Source organism: Protopterus annectens, chromosome 1.part1 (genome assembly GCF_019279795.1).
Source record: "Protopterus annectens isolate FY-2018-M chromosome 1.part1, PAN1.0, whole genome shotgun sequence".
Taxonomy (NCBI): domain Eukaryota; kingdom Metazoa; phylum Chordata; order Ceratodontiformes; family Protopteridae; genus Protopterus; species Protopterus annectens.
This window is the reverse complement of record NC_056726.1, coordinates 579,655,669-579,678,743: the sequence shown is the minus strand read 5'-3', so window position 1 is coordinate 579,678,743 and position 23,075 is coordinate 579,655,669. Positions and strand designations below refer to the sequence as shown.

The 23,075-nt window shown below is 43.1% G+C and overlaps 1 protein-coding gene across 2 annotated transcripts in view; it reads left to right on the top strand.

The window, feature by feature from the left end:
• NNT (nicotinamide nucleotide transhydrogenase) overlaps positions 1-23,075 on the top strand; it is a 1,308,245-nt gene that overhangs the window by 394,715 nt on the left and 890,455 nt on the right. For both annotated transcript variants that reach the window (XM_044076912.1, XM_044076918.1), the window contains exon 8: positions 15,022-15,155. In XM_044076912.1, the coding sequence (XP_043932847.1) occupies positions 15,022-15,155 (134 nt within the window). The remainder of the gene's footprint in view (positions 1-15,021; positions 15,156-23,075) is intronic.

The window sequence follows — 23,075 nt, the reverse complement described above, 5'->3', positions numbered from 1 at the left end:
TAATGGAGCGGTAGTTCCCGGGGTCCATCGTTGCTCTCCCTTTGTGGAGCGGGATAACGTCGCGGTGCGCCATTCAGTGGGCACAAAGCCTGAGGTGAGGCTATGATTGCACATGGTACTTGGGTAGGGAGCCAGTTCATTCTGTAGTTCGTGTAGAACTCAGCCTGGGATATTGTCAGGTCCCATGCATGCTGTGTTCTTGGCTTTGGAGAGTGTGATTTTTACCTGTGCAGCCGTGATTACAGGAACTTTGCATTCTTCCAGTATAGAGATGGGCCCTCTAGGGGGTGAGAGGGGGGTAAGGTTAGCACTGAACCTATCTGCCAGGATGCTGGCAATGTCAGTTGGTTCTGTATATTTAGTGCCATTGTGCTGTAACTCAGAGCAAATCTGAGTGTTGCCATTGAGATTCTTGACATAGCTATAAAATGCTTTGTGGTTGTCTTTAGAGTCAGTGGCAATTTTGTTTTCTTAACTAGCTTTGGAGGATTTTATGAGGGATCTCCGCTTCTTACTGAGGTTGACCAGGAAGTTCCTCCAGTCATGGGATTTCACTCCTTTTTTTTTTTTTTTTTTTTTCCCCCAGCAGTTTCTTTCTTCTGTTGTAGAGTTTGATTATGGCAGAGGACCACCAGATTGGCTTCCTTTTTTTTGGAGGATAGCATCTTGGTTCTGTTAGGGATAGAATGATCCATGCACTTGTGTAAGTGCTTATAAAGTGCATTCGTGTAGGATTCAGCAGTCGTACCTCTATTGTCCATCTGCATGGGTGTCATGAAGTTTGCCACTTCTGTCTTAAAAGTGTGAAGTTGGCTTTGGAGAAGCTTTTTACGGTGGTTTCCTTAATTGGGGGTGGGGGCGGGATGTGGACGTCTAGGGTGATTAGCTTGTGGTCTGATCTGACCAACGAGGAATTGACCTCTGTTGTGGAACACCAGTTGCCCATGTTGGTAATGACCAGGTCTAGGATATTGCTGCCCCTGGTGGGGGTGTGAAGAAGTTGATCCAAGGCGTTGGAATTTATGAATTCCAGAAAACGTTGAGCAAAAGAGTTGGTACATGAGTAGATGTTCATCGTGCATACAGCTGCAGTAATCACAGATGGGTTCTCTGCCGTCAGGCGGGTCCTCGGTCGGCCGAATTCCAAAGTCTAGGTCCGGCGTTGGTTGTTGTCGCTTTCTTTCCTGATGTCAGTGCGACAGGGGTATATAAGACACAGCCGACGGCATTTTCTTCAGTCTTTTTTGCCGCGCGGTGCTCGAAGCAGAAGCAGTTTGCAAGTGCTGGTCGGTCAGCTCCTGAATTTACGAAAAATTGGAAATCGAAGTCTTCATTAAAGCTAAGTACCCCGTTGGGGAAACTTTTCTTGCCTCAGACCGATGTCAGAAAAGGTTAACAATTGTATTTCTTGTGGGAAGCAAATACCGCATAAGGATTTCCATTCCCTCTGCATACCTTGTTTAGGCCCAGACCACGACGTCTCGGGCTGTCGCTTTTGCGCTACTTTCAATAAACGCACTATTAAGCGTCGGGCGGAGTTCGCCCAATACTTTTTTGGTAAAGCCTTTGATTATAAAATGTCGTCGGAGACTCCGACTAGCGTTTTGTCCAAAATACGCAAGGACAAGGACCGACACGCGAGGTCCGCGGTCCCCATCGACACCACGTCAAAACCGGCTACACGTGGTCCGGTTCTCAGCGAGACGCCTATGCAGTCCCTGACTACCGACACTTCTTTGGCGGTGTCTTCTGTAACCGAGACTGCTGGTACCTTGGCCCATACCGAGACTACAACCACCGAAGCCACTGTGAGTGTTGAGCCTCCTAATGTGGACAGGTCCACTTCCACCCATGGTGTCTTTAGACCCTCATCTTCCTTTTCCATTAAGGTCTTTACTAAGTCCAAATCAGCCAGGCATCCCAAGAGGCCTGTTGCACAGGGCCCATCCCCAGGCCCCATGCCTAAAAAGCAGATGCTTAAAATGGCTGAAGATTTAATTACTCTTATCAGGGGTTCCCAACCTCCTCCAGACAAGAGACCCAGAGTGGAGGAAGATTCTCCCTCTTCTAATCAGGGCTCCATTTTTTCAGAACATTCTGATGTAGAGGAACACTCTTACTCCCCTTTTGAAGATTCTGATGCAGAGCAGTCCATTCCTTCTGTATCTCCTCCTGAGGATTTTTCTTTTGGGGAAACCTTGCACACCTTGAGGGAACACTTCCATTGGGAAGGCCAAGACTTTTCTGATTCCAAGAAAAGACTTAGGGAATTTCTTTTGTTACCTCAACACAGACCTCTGGCGATACCTCCTGTCTTGGACGTACTTGATGATGTTTATTCAGAGGCTTGCCTTAATCCGGATTCCCTGCCTCCTGCCCCATTCAAGCCTGATAGGTACTACAGAGTTCCTAACTCTCACCAATTTCTTTACAAAAGCCATAATGCTGACCCTGAAACCATTTCTCAAGGCCCCAAGGGAATGAAGGCCTCTACTGCTAAGAATCCACTACCTTCCGAAAGAGAGTCAAGATCCTTAGAAAGGTGGGGAAAAAAGGTATATACCTTGGCCACCCTAGCCATGAGGGCCTTAAATTGTCAGTTTCATATGCTTAAATATCAGCAGTTTCTGTTATCACAATTAAGAAATAAAATGTCTCAACCTGAACAACCAGATTTGAAGGAGTTGCAGGATATGATGCATAGTGCAGAACAAGTGGGTAAACACACCTTACAATGTGGCTATGATGGCCCTAGAGGCCTCAAGTAGAGCTGCTGTTACAGGTTCAGTCATTCGTAGACATGCATGGCTTGGGGAACAAATCTTGCCTGATCATGTGAAAGCTAAACTACTAGATGCTCCTTTACAAAAGGATGTGCTATTTGGTACTAATGCTGAGGAGATACTACAGAAAATGGAAGAAAAAGCCAAATCTATGCAAACTGTCAAAGCTTTTCTACAGGTTCAACCACCACGTTTTAGCAGAAATTGGCCTTCTAAAAACTGGTCCTTTCCAGCCACGGATAAGCCCCAAAGAGGTAGATACAGGCGCACAAGGGGCAGAGGGCAATCACAAGGATCATATAGAGGCAGGCAATGGCAAACTCCAGCACCAAGAGGTGGTGAAGACAGTGCACAACAATACAGGAAACAAACCCAATGACTTCCTCCTTTCTATGCCAAGCAAGTCTCAGCTGGCACCACCCTTGGGAGGAAAGCTGGCATTATTTACAAGAAATTGGCACATTGTCACAACAGACAAATGGATCCTGGACGTTATAAACAGAGGCTACAGATTTCATTTTCACACGCTCCCAAAAATGAGAGGCATGCCAAATCTGCCACACAATCAAAGGGCAGAGGCACAACTACAAATTTCAAAGCTCATGGACATGAAAGCTATTCAAGAGGTACCTGCTCACGAACAAGGTCAAGGTTTTTATTACAGGCTATTTCTGGTACCAAGGAAAGGAACCGACTGGACACCCATTTTGGACTTATCCATCCTAAACACATTCTTACTCGTACCAAAATTCAAGATGCTCACATTACAGCAGCTTCTTCCCATGCTGGGCAAGGAGTTTTGGCTGGTAACATTAGACCTCAAGGAGGCATACCTGCATGTCCCAATCAGACAAAGCTGCAGAAGATACCTCAGATTTCTTGCAGGTTCAATCCACTATAAATTCTCTGCATTGCCCTTTGGCTTATCTACTGCACCCAGAGTATTCATGAAATGCCTGGCATCAGTAATTGCCTACTGCAGACTTCAAGGGATACAAATTTACCCTTATTTGGACGACTGCCTGATCCAAGCGGACAGCAAGCACATACTTTTGGAACATCTGGCTTATGCAACACGGTTACTGAATTCTCTGGGATACACAATCAACAAAGAGAAATCCAGGCTAACACCATCTCAGAAAATAACTTTCCTGGGTGCCAACTTGGACACAAACACCCAGATGGCCTATCTTACACCAGAAAAACAGGGGCAACTAACTCAGTACTTCAAAACACTAGCAAATTATACCAGGCTTACTGCAAGGAAAATCCTGCAGGCTCTGGGCTTCATGGCATCTTGCATTCTTTTAATCCCATGTGCAAAGTTGTATATGAGGAAACTTCAATGGTAGCTAAAAAAACTATGGTCTCAACACAGCCACAGTTTGGAAACAATGATACCAATAATTCCATGTTTGCAAAAGGAATTTCTGTGGTGGGCCCAAGCATGTCAAACAAACACAGGTCTCCCATTCTGCAAGCCTCAAGCAAATCAAGTCATCACAACAGACGCCTCAGATTACACCTGGGGGGGCGCACATGACAGATAGGTGCATTCAGGGCAAATGGTCCCAAAAGGCAAAGCACCTTCACATCAATCAAAAAGAAATGCTAGCAGTGATAAATGCAAGTACAGCTTTCAAGGACCTCCTGCATCCAGGACAATTATTGATAAGAACAGACAACACCACAGTAATGTGGTACATAAACAAACAAGGAGGAACACACAGCTACAAAACTCTTCACAGTCAGCTGAAAATACTCAGTCTCGCTGCATGGAAAATTCCTTAACACCACAACAGACCCTACTCCCCAAAGAGGTGCAGGATGTCATTTTGGAGGCCAGAAGGCCATCTACTAGAAAGGCTTACTCCGCAAAATGGAAACGGTTTTGCTCTTGGAATGAGAAAAAAGGCCAGGACCCTAGAAAACTGAATTTGCCTCCGGTATTACAGTATCTAGCTGAGCTGTTGAACAGTGGACTTTCATTTTCTTCCATAAAAATCCATGCCTCAGCCATTTCTGCAGAATTCAACCCGGATCCACCCGTATTCTGTCACCCACTCTTAAGACAGTTCCCCAGAGGGGCTAAGAATATAAGACCACCAAGGAAACAACCAGTGCCGGCTTGGGATCTTAATTACATTCTAGAAAAATTAACATTCCCTCCCTTTGAACCAGCTGCCTCAACAGATTTGCAATATTTGTCCTGGAAAACAGCTTTCCTTCTGGCCATTACCTCAGCTCGTAGGGTTTCGGAACTACAAGCCCTCATGGCTGTGCAGCCCTTTCTCATCTTCCATCAGGACAGGGTTTCCCTTTGAACCAACCCGTCATTTATGCCTAAAGTGGTATCCAGGGTAGCTTTAAATCAAGCCATACACTTAACTACCTTTTACCCCAATCCTCAAAACAAAGGGGAAAGGCTGCTGCACTCCTTAGACATCCATAGACAGCTACGTTATTATTTGGACAGAACAAAGCCTTTCAGGAAATCAGAACAACTTTTTGTGTCCTATGCTGTAGGAGCTCAAGGGAAGCCAGTTACCAAACAGACAATTTCAAAATGGATAGGCCACTGCATACGGTTTTGTTACTCCTATCATGGAAAATCTGTCCCTACAGGCATCAGATCCCACTCCAGCAGGGCCACAGCTACCTCTACAGCCTTCCTCAGAGGAGTTCCTACCAAAGATATTTTGGAGGCAGCCACTTGGAGTTCTGTGCATACCTTCACAAAACACTACCACCTGCCTTTATATTCCAAAACTAGAGCAGACTTTGCCACTGCTGTGTTGCAGGGTATTCTGGCTCATCCCAGTTCCACCTAGTGCCTACCACCCTGTGCGTAGCTTTGGGATTCTACCCATCTGTGATTACTGCAGCTGTATGCACGATGAACATAGTACAGTTTTGTACCTACCATAAATGTAGATGTTCGAGTGCTAATACAGCTGCAGTACAGGTTTCCCTCCCTCCTTCCCCTCTTGGTAAAGGCCTAGTGGCTAACACCTCCTCATACAACCTGATTGGGTTATCCTTCTATGGTGTATTTGCTTGCAACTACTGATTTTTGATTATATTGCATTGCTTGATTATTTATATATATATATATATATATATATATATATATATATATATATATATATATATAATTTATGTATTGCCTTCCTTCTGGGGGCACCTGACATCTGGGGCAAGAAAGACCGAAGAAAATGGCGTCGGCTGTGTCTTATATACCCCTGTCGCACTGACGTCAGGAAAGAAAGCGACAACAACTGACGCCGGACCTAGACTTTGGAATTCGGCCGACCGAGGACCCGCCTGACAGCAGAGAACCCATCTGTGATTACTGCAGCTGTATTAGCACTCGAACATCTACATTTATGGTAGGTACAAAACTGTACTTTTTCCCAGTTAATGGTGGGGTAGTTGAAATCATCCATTATTAGGGTGTTGGGTTGTGCCCTAATAATTTCTAGTGTATCAAGAAATGAGGAATGGGAATCCTGGGGCATGGTGTGGGTGGGGGGGTCTGTAGCAAGCTGCAATTTGGATTGCGGTCTTGCCCAGAGTTAGTTGCACTTGAGTAATCTCAGATGCATTATGTTATGCAACTAGCCTGGAGGTGTGGATATCCTTAATGAATATGGGCACGCCTCCACCTTTAGTGCTTCGTTCCGGGTTAGGTGGCCGAAAGGTGTGGTATGAATTATAGCCTGTTAACGCAGGGGTGCTCTCTGGAGCTTTGAACCAGATCTCTGTCACTGCACAGATGTCGATGTTCTCCATTTTAAGGAGTGCCTCGAGTGAGTGCATTTTGAGGTTTGGGCTTCTAGCATTGAGTAGCATTACCCTCAGATTTTGCTTCCTTGTACCTGTTAAGCTGGTGAATTTGTCATTTGAACCTTGCCTAAAAAAGGCACTATAGGGGTGGCAAGAGCCTTAGCTAGTATCAGGAATCCCAAGGGCGACAGGTGCAGGCCATCTCTGGCAAGGCATCGTGGTCTGCCGATCATGTCGTCCCAGACAGACAAATACCGGATCTCCCGAAGCTTAGCCAATTGTTGAATCTCCATAAAGAGGACAGACACCAGTGGAGTCCCCCGGGGTTCTGGGGTCCTCTGCTGGAACCTGTTCTGTTTGGCATCTACTTTTCTGTAGTAAAAGCTAATACCAAAGGTTTCTGTCTGACTAAGTTTGCAGATGGCTAAGCTAGAAGCAGTCATTGAACAAACAAAATGATTTTGCCATCCTGGAGTACTGGTATCAAAGTTAGGGACTGAAACTAAATGCCAAAAAATGCATTATTGTTTCCTCTGGGAAGTCCTCTACCCCAGAGAACTACCATAATGACAATATGGCCATAAGAGTTGACCCTGTTGTTTGGGATTGGGGAACTTATGTGGACAGTGACCTAATTTTTGACCATTACATGTCTGTTGTAAGAAAACCCTTCTGTATTGCACAGCTTATAAACAAAAGGGATTGTGTCTAGATCCAGGGATGTCATTGTCCCCTTCACTTTGCCCTCATTAGGCCAGTCATTGAATATAATTTCCCCTTTGGCATGTATTTGTCCAGACACATGCAGCAGCTGGATCACTCACAGAGGTACCTTACTAAAATGATAAAAGGCCTAAACAACATGTCCTACATGAACCGATTAAAAGCCCTGTCACTATACTCTGTGTCCTACAGAACTGCTTGTAAGTGACCTGTGTTGGGCATACAATGCATCCCCCAACCAAATAGTGATGGATACTACACATTAGCAACTCAAAACTAGGGCTCTAAATCTCTTGTGCAACATGAACAGAATGGTTTGGAGGGACAGGTATGTCTCACAGAGGACATCATTGCTGTGGAACAGATTCCCCATCCACATAAAACAAAGTTCATATCTGTTGGCCATATTCAAGCGAAACTTAAATCTGTGGATGGGAAGTAGATAATTTACCCTTGGACTGTCCCCTCTACAACTAATGGACAGAGGCAGCTCATAAATGTTTTCTCCCTTGCATGGGTCCCCTCAAAGTATCTATGGTATGATCCCAGTTATTCTTATTAGGGTTAATATATAGTTATTGACCATGGGATGAGTAAGGCCAGTCTATAACAAAATTGGATACATTATTTCAAGCACAAAAAGGGAAATTGGCTAGGCTTAAAGTAGCCTGCAAGTGCATTTAGCCTAGTACTTATCTGTGAACTTACGAACACTTAACTGCGGTGGCGGTGCTGTGGTAGCGTTGTTGCCTCATAGCAAGATGTTGCCCCGTTCGATTCTCCGCTAGAGCGTATTCTGTGTGGAGGCATACGTGAATGGGGCGTGCCTTCGTTGAAGGTTGTGTGTCAGGGCTGGTAACCCGGTACGTAAAAATCCACTACCAATCATTAGCGGACCAGAGTTCCACTGTGGCAACCCCTAACTGGGAAAAGCCGAAAGACACAAACAAACCTTCCGTTACAGATTTTACATCTTGTGCTGTCAAAAAGACCTAGGGAATAATGCAGGATGGCTGCCTTCTAATTCCTGTCATCTTCATAATATGTAGATGGTAATGGAAGTTGTAACTTGTGGTAAAGGATCACTTACGTTTTGAGCCTTCTTCTTATAATACCCCTGCTGATGTGATGGTGTGGTAACTCATTTATTTCAGGTATACTGTGACAAGGATGTACTTTAGATTTCCACTTCTGTGGAATAACCTCCCTTTTGGTTAAACTCGTCACGTCAGCCATACCTACAGGAAAGAAGTGGATAACTTTGTGAATACTTGTAAGTTTCAGCATGGAATATAGGGCCTTGGGGCAGAACAGTAGCCATTAGACCATGAACTTGTTCACTTAACTTACAAACCTTAAGCTAGGTAGTCTTACCCACCACATTCAGTATTTTGCCTTCTTGTTACTGACTGTTGCCTTTCCTTGTTGCTTATTCATTCGGATAGGTGTGAGAGTTGGAGGACTTGATATTTAAAGCTGTCACACTGCAGGGCAGTATTTTGTAATGCCTTTCCACATTCCCTTTCTTCACCCTTTGTTTTTACTCATTTGCGTCTGGTAGCATTTATGCTGATAAAGTGTGAAATACTTTTGGCCGGACCTCTGCAAAGAAGACTTCAGTAGTGTGATAAGTAAGACTTTAAATTGAATGCACAAAATAGCTTTTTACTTCAGTTGTTCAGTTAATATTTATCAGATTTCTTTAGTTCAGTTACAGTATTGAATGCTGTGAATTAACTACTGAGATTAAGATGCGTTGTAACTGAAGTGCTGTGTATGGCCTGCCTTTCATACTGTATGCATGGCATACTGAATTCTGGCCATTAACTGTAGGCAGAGATCTGAACATAGCAAGAAGAATGGTTCTGTAAGTGTTATTAGAATTGATGTAGATTCCATTAAAAAAAAACATTCTTCTAACTGCTCTTGCTTCCCTTCATTACTCTCGCCTTTGTCTTGTCTTGTCCATAGTGAGCATGCTGCACTGGCAGTGTGACAGTCAACCTCATACTTCCACCTTGTAACACATTAGTCTGCTCTTAACTGCTTACTACTTTTACTCAGATGGCCTTCCATTTCCCAGACTGCAGTTTGAATTAGGTTGTTGATTAATATGGAAATAAACTCCCGTTGTGGACGTTGGTAGGCTGAAGACATCCAAGGCAAAGGAAAGAGTTTCCATGAGCTTTCCAGTCCAGATTACCTTTCCTTTATAGAGTTGACTGGGTGTGTCCTTTACCTGCACCTCAGTGTAGCAGAACATTACACAAGATGTTTGCATTTCCTGGAGGAGTCTGTTGCTGTCATTTTCCTTGCTGTTTCATGTGGCCTTTCTTGTGTTCCAAGGGAGTTAATGGAAAATGTGTTGGTGATGTACTGTCAAGCATTCTTTTCACCCAGTAATGGAGGGGAAAAAGGTAAAGGTACATCACAGTATCTGCTACACCTGTGGAGTATGCTTCCTATGGTAAGCAAATCAGTAAGTCACATTTGCTGATAAAAGACATCTACATGGTAACAGCAGCCACATTTTTTGGGTGCCATGAGATTGCAAGAATCACATTTCACCAGTCTTTTCAAGGTTATCTTCTGTATTCTGTATTTATTCATCACAGGAGTATGGTAGTTTTGCTGTTCAAATTCTTCTTGCAGATGCACTGAAAATTAATCATGATCTGGTAGGTGATTTTACTTGCCTCATATGGTTTATTTCTTAGGGGATTTCTTAGCTACAGCCTGGATGGGACCTTTGTTTTATGGTGGAAAAGTTAACTATTTTCCCTTTAATGTAGCTTTCACGCAAACATGAAGTTTCTGTCATGAAAAGTCACGTTTCTCTTAGCTGTTGCTTTTTCTAATTGTGTTTTAAGCCCCAGCCTTTGATGGCTTCTGTGTGAGTTGCATATTATGTTTTTACAGCAAAGGGTATATTCTTAAGCATTAATGCAACACATCAGTAGCAAACTTGTATTCAATCTCAGTCTAGTTATTTGTTACTGCTTTCCCCCTCAGAAGTGAATAACAGAGGTGTAACAATGCCGAATATTACTCCTGTGACAGTGCTGCATACTACTTGTTTGTGGAAAGCTGTTCTTGCTTGTCCAGCTGGAAACCTTTCATGAAGGACTCTCAGTTTCTCCTTTTTTCACCAAAATGATTAGCTTTATGCTCCTGTCTTTGTATGAATCTGCACTGGTAAATTGGACTTGGAGTGTTCTTTTGCCAGCCATATCAGCCTTACAAGAACCAGCAGGTAGAAATGTGGTGACTCAACAAGGTTGCCTTTCATCTTCAGAATGTGGGCCATCTTTCCCTAATACATATGACAAGAATACTAGCTCTGACTTGAAACTTTGTTTGAATTACTTTATTTTCAGTATTTACAACATGAGAAATATGTTTGCAGTTATGCAGGACAGGGCATCTGTTTTAGTTATTTTACTCAGAGTTTTTAAGCTTCTTGGCCTGTAGTATGTATTTTTATTTTTGAACTTAATCATAAGTTGCTATTAAGTGGGAAAATATGCTGAATCTACTAAAAGTGGATCTATCTTGTTTACAGGAGTACTGCAGTAGTCAGAATATTTATTTTCCCATACATTTCCAGCAGTAATGACATGCTTTTATAATCTTTCATTTTTACCAAAAGTTATGAACTTGTTTCAGCTTTCCTCATTATAAAATTTCCAGTGCTTTAAACAACAATGAGCCGAGTAAGAAATGTAACCAAGACACCAGGTCTGAAATGCTCTAGACCCTTGAAACTTTTTATCCTTTAATGCTTCACCCACCCCATTTCCCACCCAGCTGCATCTCTCATCTTGCTTGTTTTCCTGGTCTCAACACTTTCCAGAAGTACTTTTCTGGCTCAGTTATGGCATCCCTTCAGCAGACAAGCCTCCAATTTTCGTGGATGGCAGAAGTGCTTCAGTTGTCCACCCTCCATCTTGTGACCTCTGTCATGTGGTTTGCTCTCCTATCCCTCCACTTCATAGATTATCTCTGTGACTTCTCTTTTGCAGTCCTGGACATGTATCTTTACCAGTCTTCCTGACTCCTCAGATGGCAAGAGTTAGTGTATCAGCTCCTAGAACCAGGAAGCAATGACTTGATGGGGCTGATTCGTTGGCGGTGGGCCGCCATCATGCTGGGGTGGCTGTTCAATATCCCTGCTTAGGGGCAGCATGCTGTAACATCAGTGCACTGAGCTCACATACCCATACATCACAAGCTAGTATTTTGTTATCTGACTTTTTCTTCCATTGCAGCCTTTACGATCCGTAGTCTTCACCAGAGATATCTCCGGTAGTAGTTAATTCTCCATCTTCCAGCCAAAATAGGAAAGCTTGCCAACAGAGACAGCCCTTCCACTGACTTAAGTAGTTTCCCAAACCTGAGTCACAGAAAGCATAGATTGTCTGGTGTGATTCTTTGCAGTGGACTAACTGAAACTTCCAAGCCTTATGAAGAATAGAACAGCTTCCATAATGAGGCAGAGGCATAGTCTTTGGAAGAAAGTGCGTCTTTTCAAGGGGTAAAAATTACACTTAGCTGCCCTAGAGCCCTCAAATACAGAAAATGTTGTGACTTCCAAATGACCATGAGCAAAAGGGAGGAAAAAGAAAGGGTAGTCCTTTGTGATCTTGAAGCATTTTAAAATTTCCTGAAATAGTAACCTTAAAAGTCATTTTGAGGACAGGTGCAAATGACAATACATTCATAAGTTTCTACTTTGATATGTACTGTAGGATAAATAAACCTTAAAATGATCAAAATTATGAAGAGGCTAACAGAAAATGTATTTGAAGAGACATTTACTTAGCATTACTTCAACAGAGGGAGGGGAACAGCTAACTTCCAGAAAGCATTTTTTCAACAACACTTTAAAAAGAGCAGTGTCCCAATTTGTGTAAATGCATCACTCAACAAAAGACCCATGAACCGTGAAAAACATTTGAATAGGGGTATGGATGCCAAATCCTTCTAGCTAGAAAAAAATATTTTTTTTTTAGTGAAACAACCTTTAATTGCATCATCAATAACTGTTTTGTGAAGGAACAGAAGGCAATTTTTTTTGTTTGTGATTTGAAAGGCTAGATACAGTTCCAGAACCAGATCATGGTCAAATTGGTGCCCTAGGCAGGGTAATGGATCAGCCCCCCGCAGCAATTGCAGGTCACTTTAATTAGCTGTCTCACCCCATTTACCATAAACACTGTTCAAACCTGTTAGTGTGCATACTATTTTCATCTTTACTTTTACAACGATTACAGATATTTGGATTTGGTTTAAAACTTTTATTTCAAATTTTTAAGCACAAACACATTTGCAAAACTAAACAACAAAGTCTTACAATGAAAACAGGCTTAACACGCAAAACTGCTAACTCCTTTGTCATTGAAATTCACCTTGAAACTGCACTGAAACCCACATTCATAGAAAATGCATCTGGTCAGTGGCAGATTAAGTGTACCTTTGGGCTATTTTCAAACTATGGGCTTCCTGCACACATTTTTAACACCAGACATAAATGCATGTGTTCTTTGATTCACCTTCCTGAATGTATTAAATTATAATCCTTCTTTAATACAGCACCATTTGTCAGTGTGTGTTTTAAATTTGTAGTTTAGAACATTTTTCTAATAAGCAGTGAGATGAAACATATGAACCAATAATGACAAAACTACCCATTTCAACCATAAAAGACCACTCAAACTGCTGTCATTAGAATTCACCAGTATCAGTCAGTGTGCACAATCTCTGGAGAAGTAAGTCAAGGAGTTTTGAAAGATTGATTTACTTATTTGTGCCCTTTGTGACAAATGTACAGGCTTGATTGATCACATTCTTAACAAACCCTCTCTATATAGTTGGCTGACTACATCACTTTTCTATACAAAGGTGTATGGCAAGACCCTGAATGGGCAGGTTGGGACACATTCTGCAGTCCCATCTACTACCAGTGTGGCTTTCAAGAACCCAGTGACTGTGAAGCTGAAACTTGAACTTCCAGTCATGCCTTCTGTAGGCACTAGAAGCTGAATACAAAGTCTAGAATTAGTGCTGACTTTGTCAGTGTGCTACGAAGTCATTGTCTAATATTTGTCCCATATGCAGCATCTGAACATCCCTCACTGCTTGGTACATTCCCATTCATCTTGTGAATGCAGTGTAGCAATGATCCTTATGACAAACATATTGTGGGTATGCGAGAATGCTGCTCGTAATACTAGATGTTCAAATGGGTCTATATTATGATATCGCACACTCAGAAGAGCGAACAACACATAATCGACCTCATGTAAGCGAAAGCTTACAACGTCGAAACTTCAGAACAGCGATTTTTTTTCCAAGGGGAAAAAAATCACTGATCCGAAAATAAACCCCTGTAAAACATTACATAATGTGGGGGGACTTTGCCCCCCCCACACCCCCTGACATGGGGAGCTGTGCCCCCCCCCACCCCCCTACTTAAATAAATCAACTCCGAGATCGCACTACAGTGCCGAAAAGCCAAAGTAGCGAAAGCGGCCAAACAAATTCTTTCCCAGGGAAAGAATTTGCTGAAAAGCCACTTCGCTATTTTGCCTTTTCACGCTTTTCAGTTCGACAAAGACTCATTTGACAACCTGTGTCTGCTACAGCATAATAGGGAGCTGTTCAAATAGGGTAAGTGCTGCAGTAAGTTCCCCCGCACCCTACTTCCAGCAGGCACTGACAAAAAGTCAGACTGATGCTTTGCACTGAATGTAACTTGCTGAGCAAGAATGTATTTGCATTTTTTTCTGGTGGTGACCACTTTTAGGGTGATATGACCATGTCATCCCTCATTAATTCCTATTATCAGTGATTACGTACTTTAATTTATATATTTTGTCAGGCTGTTTTATACACTGTTATACATTTGGCTAGAGGATAACTCATTTTGTGGTAGTATCCTTCATTTCTTAAACCAAAAAGAAGAGAAGATAGTGGAGGTTATGTTTTTCTGTAGTGATGGAGTTCTTAAAGTAGTCATGGTGTTGACTTAACATTCACCTGAAGTGATGTCTATCTGCTCTACAGATCTAGCATTTGACTGACATTCAACCGAGGCTGATCCCATTCATCTTGTAACTGTATTACAGTAGTGGTCCTTCTGTTTGAACAGTTACAGTTTTGCTAAGTACCGTCACACATATACTTGCCATACATAATTCCTCATGCCTAAAGTCCACTTAAAGACTTTACTATTTGTGTGTCCTGGTCATTCCTATAAAGGTCCTTTGGGCAGTTTTCTTGCCTGGCTATCAAATAAATAAAAATCAAACAGCTGAACGTTACCAGGAAAATGTAGGAATTACTTAGAATATCATATCACAACATAAAGTTATTAAAATTGCATTCATAAAATGTTATCAATGCTATTTTGTCCCATGCAGAAGGTTAAATGAAAATTTAATTGTGAAAATTTCCAGTAATAAAGCTGAGAAACATTTTAATACACATTTTCAAAATAGTTTGATTTTACAGCAGATAAAAGGTAAAGCATTTGTATACATATAAATAAAATGGGTTGTAATTCCATTGATGAGATTTAAAAAGGTCCAGACGTTTGATGTATACAGCAGAAGTACAGTTAAGGTTAGCCAAAAGTACTTGCTCATTGCTTTTATTTTCACGTGTTTCATACATTTTGCTGTACTACTTTGATGTGCATTTAGAAAATCAACGATCATTTTATTTTCAGGTAAGAGATCTCCAATCTTAATAACTAAAGAAATGATCGAGAGTATGAAGGATGGCTCTGTTGTTGTGGATCTAGCTTCTGAAGCTGGTGGAAACATTGAAACTACAAAGCCAGGAGAGTTGTATGTATACAAGGTATGAGCCGTTCATTTTTAAGTATTCTAATCTAGAATTGCTTATTGTAACTAATACGATCTTTAAGCTTCACACTTTTGAGCAAGTGAAGGTAAAATGCCTAGTGCCTTTTGGAAAATTGACCTAAAAGGAAAAAGTAAAGCATCATATTGGCAAGTTTCATTTTCTTTTTGGAGTAACCAGTGGAAATAATGCTTCCAACAGGGAAGGAGATGCTGACAGTTGCCTGGCAGTCTAGTTAAAAGAATTAAGGCTTTGTGCTGCTAACATGAATCTCCCTTTAAATCTTGGTTTTGACTCCTTAGATGTTCTTCGTGTTTCACTGTTGCAGTCATTACATTTGGGTAATCTGCTGGCAGGTTGCCCTCAGTCGGCCTGAATAACAAAGTCTTGGGTCCTGCGTTGGTTGCTGTCTCCTCTTCCATGATGTCAGGTTGTCAGGGGTATAAAACATGCAGCCGACGCCACTTTAATCAGTCTTTCTTGCCACGCGGTGCCTGAAGCAGAAGCAGTTCGCAAGTGCCGGTCGGCAGACTCCCGAAATTTTGGTTTTTGAGTTTCAGAACCGAAGTCTTCAAACTAAAGCTAAGTACCCCGTTGGGGAAACTTTTTCTTGCGCCTTACCGATGTCAGTAAAAGACTCCAGGGTGCTGGATAGATGGGGTAAGAAGGTTTATAAGTCTGCAATCTTGGCAATCACGGCTTTAAACTGCCAGTTTCATATGCTTAAATATCAACAACATGTTATGGGCTTACTGAAACAGAAAATTATGTTGATTTTTGATTGTGTGGAAAATAGAGAGTTGCAGGATTGATTGCGTTCAGCAGAACAGGTTGGAAAGCATACTTTGCAATGTGGTTTTGATTCCTCGGAGGCCTCTTGCATGGCCGCCGTAACTGGATCTTTGATAAGAAGGCATGCCTGGCTCAAGGAGCAAGATCTGCCTGATCATGTTAAAGCTAAATTGTTGGATGCCCTTTTACAGCATGATAGTCTGTTTGGTAATAAGGCAGAAGAGGTTTTAAAGAAAATGTAAGACAAAGCTAAATCTATGCAAACTATAAAAGATTTCTTGCAAGTCCAGCCTCCCAGGTTCAGTAGGCACTGGCCTACTAAGAATTGGTCCTTTCCTGTGTCCAACAGAGACACTCAGGGGAAACCCAGGTGCTCAAAAGGCTACAGATATCAATCACAGGAATCTTACAGGTCAAAGCAGTGGGGTGCCTCCACCTCCAAATCTGGAGGTAACAAAGCACAACCCTACAGTAAGCAGTCTCAATGACTTTCTTCTACCATCTCCAAGCACTTTTCTTTTGGCAGCCCCCTTGGGGGGAAAACTAACACTTCATGCTCAAAATTGGCAGTTAATTACCCAGGACAAGTGGGTATTAAACATAGTATCCCAGGGTTACAGATTTCATTTCCATACTTTGGCAATTCTAAACGGATGGCCAGATCTGCCACAAAACCAGTGGGCAGAGGCTCAGAAACAAGTCATATCCCTCATGGATATGGGGGCTATTCAGCAGGTGCCAGAAAAGGAAAATGGACAAGGATTTTATTCAAGACTTTTCCTGGTACCCAGAAAAGACAAATCATGGCGTCCAATACTGGACTTATCGATTCTGAACACATTCCTGGATATTCCAAAATTCAAAATGCTAACTTTACAACAGCTACTGCCTATGCTAGGCAAGAATGCCTGGTTTGTAACTCTAGACTTAAGAGGCATGTCTGCATATCCAAATAAGGGAATCTTGCAGAAGATACCTCCGCTTCAAAGCATTACCAATTCTGTGCACTGCCCTTTGGTTTATGTACTGCACCCAGGGTCTTTACAAAGTGCCTGGCACCAGTAATTGCATTCTGCAGACAAAGAAACATTAAAATTTATCCTTATCTGGACGATTGTCTCGTTCAGGCAGAGGACAAGGACACTCTTCAGCATCTGGCGTTTGTAAAAAGGCTTTTAGCATGCCTAGGGTACACCATAAACGAAAAGAAATCACAACTGGTACCCTCTCAAATAATTACATTCCTGGGTGCAAGCTTCAATACAACTGCCAAGATGGCTTACCTCACGCCAGAGAAACAAGTGCAATTGACAACATACTTCAAACAAATGGCAACAAAAACCCAGTTATCTGCAAGACGAATTCTGCAGGCTTTGGGGTTCATGGCATCCTGCATTCTACTGATTCCATATGCGAGACTGCATATGAGGAAACTTCAGTGGTACCTAAAAAGCTTATGGAGTCACCATTGTCACAGCCTGGAAACAATGATCCTTCTCATTCCCTGCCTACAACAGGAGATGTTCTTCATCTCACATTGCTGCAGTCCTTACACTTGGGTAGTCCGCTGTCCTCGGTCGGCCCGAATATCAAAGTATTAGGCTGACGTCGGTCAAGGCGCTTAAGACTGACATCAGGACGTCAGGGTACAAATGCGCATGACCGACGTCATATCCTCAGTCTTTTTTGCCGCATGGTCCGATGCAGAAGCAGCGTTGCAAGTGCCGTCGCGTTCTGAAATTTTTCAATTCGGAGTTTCAGACCGAGTCAAAGTTGGCTAAGTACCCCGTTGGGAATATTTTAGTTTTTTCTTGCCTCAGTGGTTTACCGGATGTCAGAAAAAGTGAATAACTGTATTTCTTGTGGGAAACAGATACCGCATAGGGACTATCATACTTTGTGTATTCCTTGTTTGGGGCCTGAGCACGACGTTGTTGGGTGTCGCTTTTGTGCTAGGTTCAATAAGCGCACTATTAAGCGAAGGTTAGATTGTGCCAGCTTGGTCTTCGGAAGCGGTGCAATTATAATATGCCGTCGGATGCTCCGACGCCCGCTTCTTCGAAGAAGCGCAAAGACAAAGCAGCTAAACCCAGGCAAGAATAGTTGTCCGTACCGGACGCCGGTTCTTTAGAGGCGTCAGTGGAACCGGTGGTTCCGCCGGAGGCTTCTCTGGAGTCCCAGGGGGAGACTTTGATATTGCAGGATGTGGCCTCTCAGGAGGCAGGTCAGGCTGAAGGGGCTTCCCAAGTTACTGTACTCCCCTCCCTTCCTAAGGTGGTTAGGCCCTCTCCTTCTGTTTCCAAGGCTTCTCCCAGAGGCAGGCCAGTTTCAGCTTCTGTTAGTGTCACTCCTAGTTCAGCAGGGTCTGTGCCCAAGAAGCACATGCTTAAAATGGCAGAGGATTTAATTACTTTGATTAGAGGTTCTTTGCCCCCTCCTGATAAGAGGCCTAGGGTGGAACCAGAGTTGGGAAGTTTTGAGCAGGCTTCGGATGTTTCAGAGTCTTCGGCTGAAGACTTGCAGGAGTATTCTCCTTATTCTGATTCTGATGTAGATGATTCTACTCATTCTGCTTCTCCTCCAGAGGATTTTTCTTTTTCAGAGACTCTTCATTCCATGAGGGAACATTTTAAGTGGGAAGGTCAGGACTTCTCTGATTCCAGGAAAAGGCTTAGGGAATTTTTGCTTTTACCCCAGCATAGGCCTTTGGCTATACCACCTGTTCTGGATGTTGTGGAAGATGTGTTTGCAGAGGCTTCACTTAATCCTGATTCCTTGCCTCCTGCTCCTGTTAAACTGGACAGGTATTACAGGGTGCCTGAGGCTCATAAATATCTTTATAAGAGTCCTAGGGCAGACCCAGAAACTGTTAGTCAGGGACCTAAGGGTGTCAAGGCCTCTGTGGTAAAAAATCCGGTTCCTCCAGATAAAGAGGCCAGAGCTTTGGATAGATGGGGAAAGAAAGTCTATACTTCTTCCACCTTAGCTATGAGGGCTTTGAATTGCCAGTTTCACATGTTGAAATATCAGAACTATCTTCTTTCTCAATTGAAGTCTAAGGTAGATGCTCTGGCGGAAGGCATTGAGTGTAAAGAATTACAAGATTTGGTACATGTCTCTGAGCAGGTGGGTAAGCATTCTTTACAATGTGGTTTTGATGCTGTACAGGCCTCGTCTAGGGTGGCTGCCACTGGGTCAGTTCTTCGCAGGCACGCCTGGCTGAGGGATCAGAATTTATCTGACCATGTTAAGGCAAGGATTTTGGATGCTCCTTTACAGTCTGATGTGTTGTTTGGTTCACCTGTGGAGTCAGTCTTGAAGAAAATGGAAGACAAGGCTAAATCTATGCAGGCTGTTAAAGATTTTTTGCAAGTTCAGCCTCAAGTTTAGTAGGAATTGGCCTGCTAAGGGGTGGACGTACCCTTCTTATGATTCACAGTCTAGGGGTAGATCTAGACGTGGTAGGGGCAGAGCTCAGAGCTCCTTCAGACCTAGAACAGGGAGTTCACCTGCACAATCTTCGGGTGAGGGCAGGGGCCAGTCCTTTCGTAAACAGGCCCAATGACCTACCTTTTCAGCTGCCAGATCCTTCTTGCCTGGCAGCACCTTTGGGAGGAAGGTTGGCACTCTTCAAGGAAAATTGGAGTCTGATTACCCAAGACAGATGGGTATTGGATATCATTCACCAAGGTTACAGGTTTTATTTCCATACCTTGCCTCCTTTCAAAGGCATGCCGGACGTTCCTCCTCAGCAAAGACTAGAGGCTCACAAACAAATTTCTCTGCTGCTTCAAATAGGGGCCATACAACCGGTCCCTCTGCCAGAAGTGGGCCTAGGATTTTATTCTCGCCTGTTCCTAGTACCAACGAAGGGGAACACGTGGAGACCAATTTTGGATTTATCTATCCTCAACACTTATCTGGACATTCCCAAGTTCAAAATGTTGACGTTACAACAGCTTTTACCTCTGCTGGGCAAAGATCATTGGATGGTGACTCTGGATCTCAAGGAGGCTTACCTTCATGTTCCTATCAGGTTAAGTTGCAGGAAGTATCTGCGTTTTCGGGCTGGGACTTCTCATTATCAGTTCTCTGCATTGCCCTTTGGCTTATCTACTGCACCCAGAGTGTTCACTTAGGTTCTGGCTCCAGTGATAGCTTTCTTCAGGCTAAGAGGAATACAGATCTATCCTTATTTGGACGATTGCCTGATTCTGGCCCAAGGAAGGGACAAACTTCTTCATCATTTACAATATGTGATAGCAGTGCTAAGATGCCTGGGGTATTCTGTGAACGAAATAAAGTCCAGTCTAGTACCCTCTCAGGACATGTGCTTTCTGGGTGTGAGACTGAATACAGCATCCCAGATGGCCTTTTTGACCCCGGACAAACAAAAGAATCTTTCTCTTTACTTCCATCAATTGTCTCATCAGTCCAGGCTGACTGCAAGGACAGTCCTTCAAGCCTTGGGGTTCATGGCATCTTGTATTCTGGTGCTTCCCAATGCCAAACTGCATATGAGGAAGCTACAATGGTATCTCAAAATGTATGGACACAGCACTGCCAAGATATGGACACTGTCATTCAGATAATACCTTGCATTCAAAAGGAATTTGTGGTGGGCTCAGGAATGTCACCTAAACAAGGGACTCTCTGTGACCCGGCCAGAGGCGTGTCAGATTCTAACGACAGATGCCTCAGACAAAGCTTGGGGAGCTCATCTAAATGGAAAGTGGGTACAAGACACGTGGCCTGCCAGACTTCAACATCTACATATCAACTTGAAAGAGATGTTAGCAGTCCAATTTGCATTAATAGCTTTCAAGGATTTACTTCTTCCAGGGCAGGTGTTGATTCTAACAGACAACACAACTGTCATGTGGTACATCAACAAGCAGGGGGGAACACATTCTTATCCTCTATGCAGACAAGCAATGATTTTGTGGGAGACTGCTCTCAGTTTACAGCTGAATCTTCAGGCAAGGTTTCTGCCGGGAGCACAGAACTCCTTAGCAGATGTGTTGAGCAGACGAATTATGGATCCCCACGAGTGGAAATTGGATCCTCATGTATTTCAGAAATTGACAGTGTTATGGGGAACTCCAGACATAGATCTGTTCGCTTCTCCACTAAACTACCAGCTGCCAAAGTTTTGCACAAAAAAGTTTCATCCCACAGCTTGGAAAGTGGATGCTCTTTCATTCAATTGGAGCAATCTTCATGTGTATGCTTTTCCACCTCTGCCTCTCCTCCCAAAGGTACTCCTAAAGGTCAGACAGGACAAGCCAAAGATGATTTTAATAGCTCCAGATTGGCCTCGACAGCACTGGTACCCATTACTGAGAAGTCTGTGCAGGGAGCCTCCATGGCCTTTGCCTTCGATTCCACACCTGCTGTCTCAGGAGAACAGTCATTTACTCAATGTCAAACTTCACTCTCTTCACCTAACAGCCTGGCATATTCTGTTTTAAACCCAGGAGGGTCTCAGCTTCCACAGCAAGTTTTGAATGTTATTTTGGAGGCCAGAAGACCTAGTACAAGGAAAGTGTACGCAGATAAATGGAAGAGATTTTTATTTTGGAGTACAGCAAAGGAATTTGATGTTTCTAAGCCTAATTTAAGTGTGGCTCTTCAATATCTTGCTGAGTTACTGGACAAAGGTTTGTCCTTCTCTTCTATTAAGATTCATGCTGCAGCAATTTCTGCTCACTATGACTGTGACCCACCATTGTTTTCTCATCCTTTGTTTAAGCAATTCCTTAGAGGGGCAAAGAATTTAAGACCCCCACGTAGAGCTCCTACTCCTGCTTGGGATCTCAATTTTGTGTTGGAGAAACTCACTCTACAACCTTTTGAGCCTGCAGCTACTGCCGAGTTGAAATATTTATCATGGAAGACTGCTTTTTTGTTGGCCATTACCTCTGCGAGAAGGGTTTCTGAATTACAGGCCCTTATGGCGGTTGAGCCTTTCTTAATTTTCCATAAGGATAGGGTATCTTTACGTACTAACCCTTCCTTTATGCCTAAAGTGGTTTCTAGTGTAGCTTTAAACCAAACTATTCATTTGCCTACTTTTTATGCAAACCCCCAAAATAATGGGGAAAAGATTTTGCACACTTTGGATATACACAGGCAGTTGCGGTATTATTTGAGCAGAACTAAAGGGTTCAGGCAGTCTCAGCAGTTATTTGTTTCTTTTGCTTTGGGTTCTCAGGGCAAGCCTGTGTCAAAACAGACTATTTCTAAGTGGATTGGGTTTTGTATTGCTTTCTGTTATTCCCATCATGGTAAGGAGATTCCAGCTGGGATTAGGCCTCATTCCACTAGGGCTACTGCCACTTCTACAGCTTTTTTAAGGGGGGTGGCAACTAAAGATGTTTTGGAGGCAGCTACTTGGAGTTCAGTGCATACTTTCTCTAAGCATTACCACCTACCACTTTACTCTAAATCTAGGGCTGGTTTTGCCACTGCAATTTTACAGGGCATTTTGGCAGCTCCTACTGCTTTATAGTTTTGCCATCCTCCCTTACCTCTGCTTTGGGATTCTACCCAAGTGTAAGGACTGCAGCAATGTGAGATGAAGAACATAGTACAGTTTTGTACCTACCATAAATGTAGATGTTCGAAGATCCACATTGCTGCAGTCCAATTTACCCTCCCTCCTTCCCCTCTGTAGTTAGAGGCGGTTGTGTGGTTTGGGTTGTGAATTTTGTGGATATTGTATATATTGTACATATGATTAGTGCACGGGTGGTTGGTTGTTTTTTGCTGTCTTTTGGTTTTGACCTTTCTTTTTAGGGTCTTCTGACATCTGAGGCAAGAAAAGACTGAGGATATGACGTCGGTCATGCGCATTTGTACCCTGACGTCCTGATGTCAGTCTTAAGCGCCTTGACCGACGTCAGCCTAATACTTTGATATTCGGGCCGACCGAGGACAGCGGACTACCCAAGTGTAAGGACTGCAGCAATGTGGATCTTCGAACATCTACATTTATGGTAGGTACAAAACTGTACTTTTCTTTGGTGGGCAGAGACATGTCACCAAAACAAGGGACTGTTATTCACTCTACCCCCTGCCACCCAAACCCTAACTACAGACGAATCAGACTATGCGTGGGGGGCC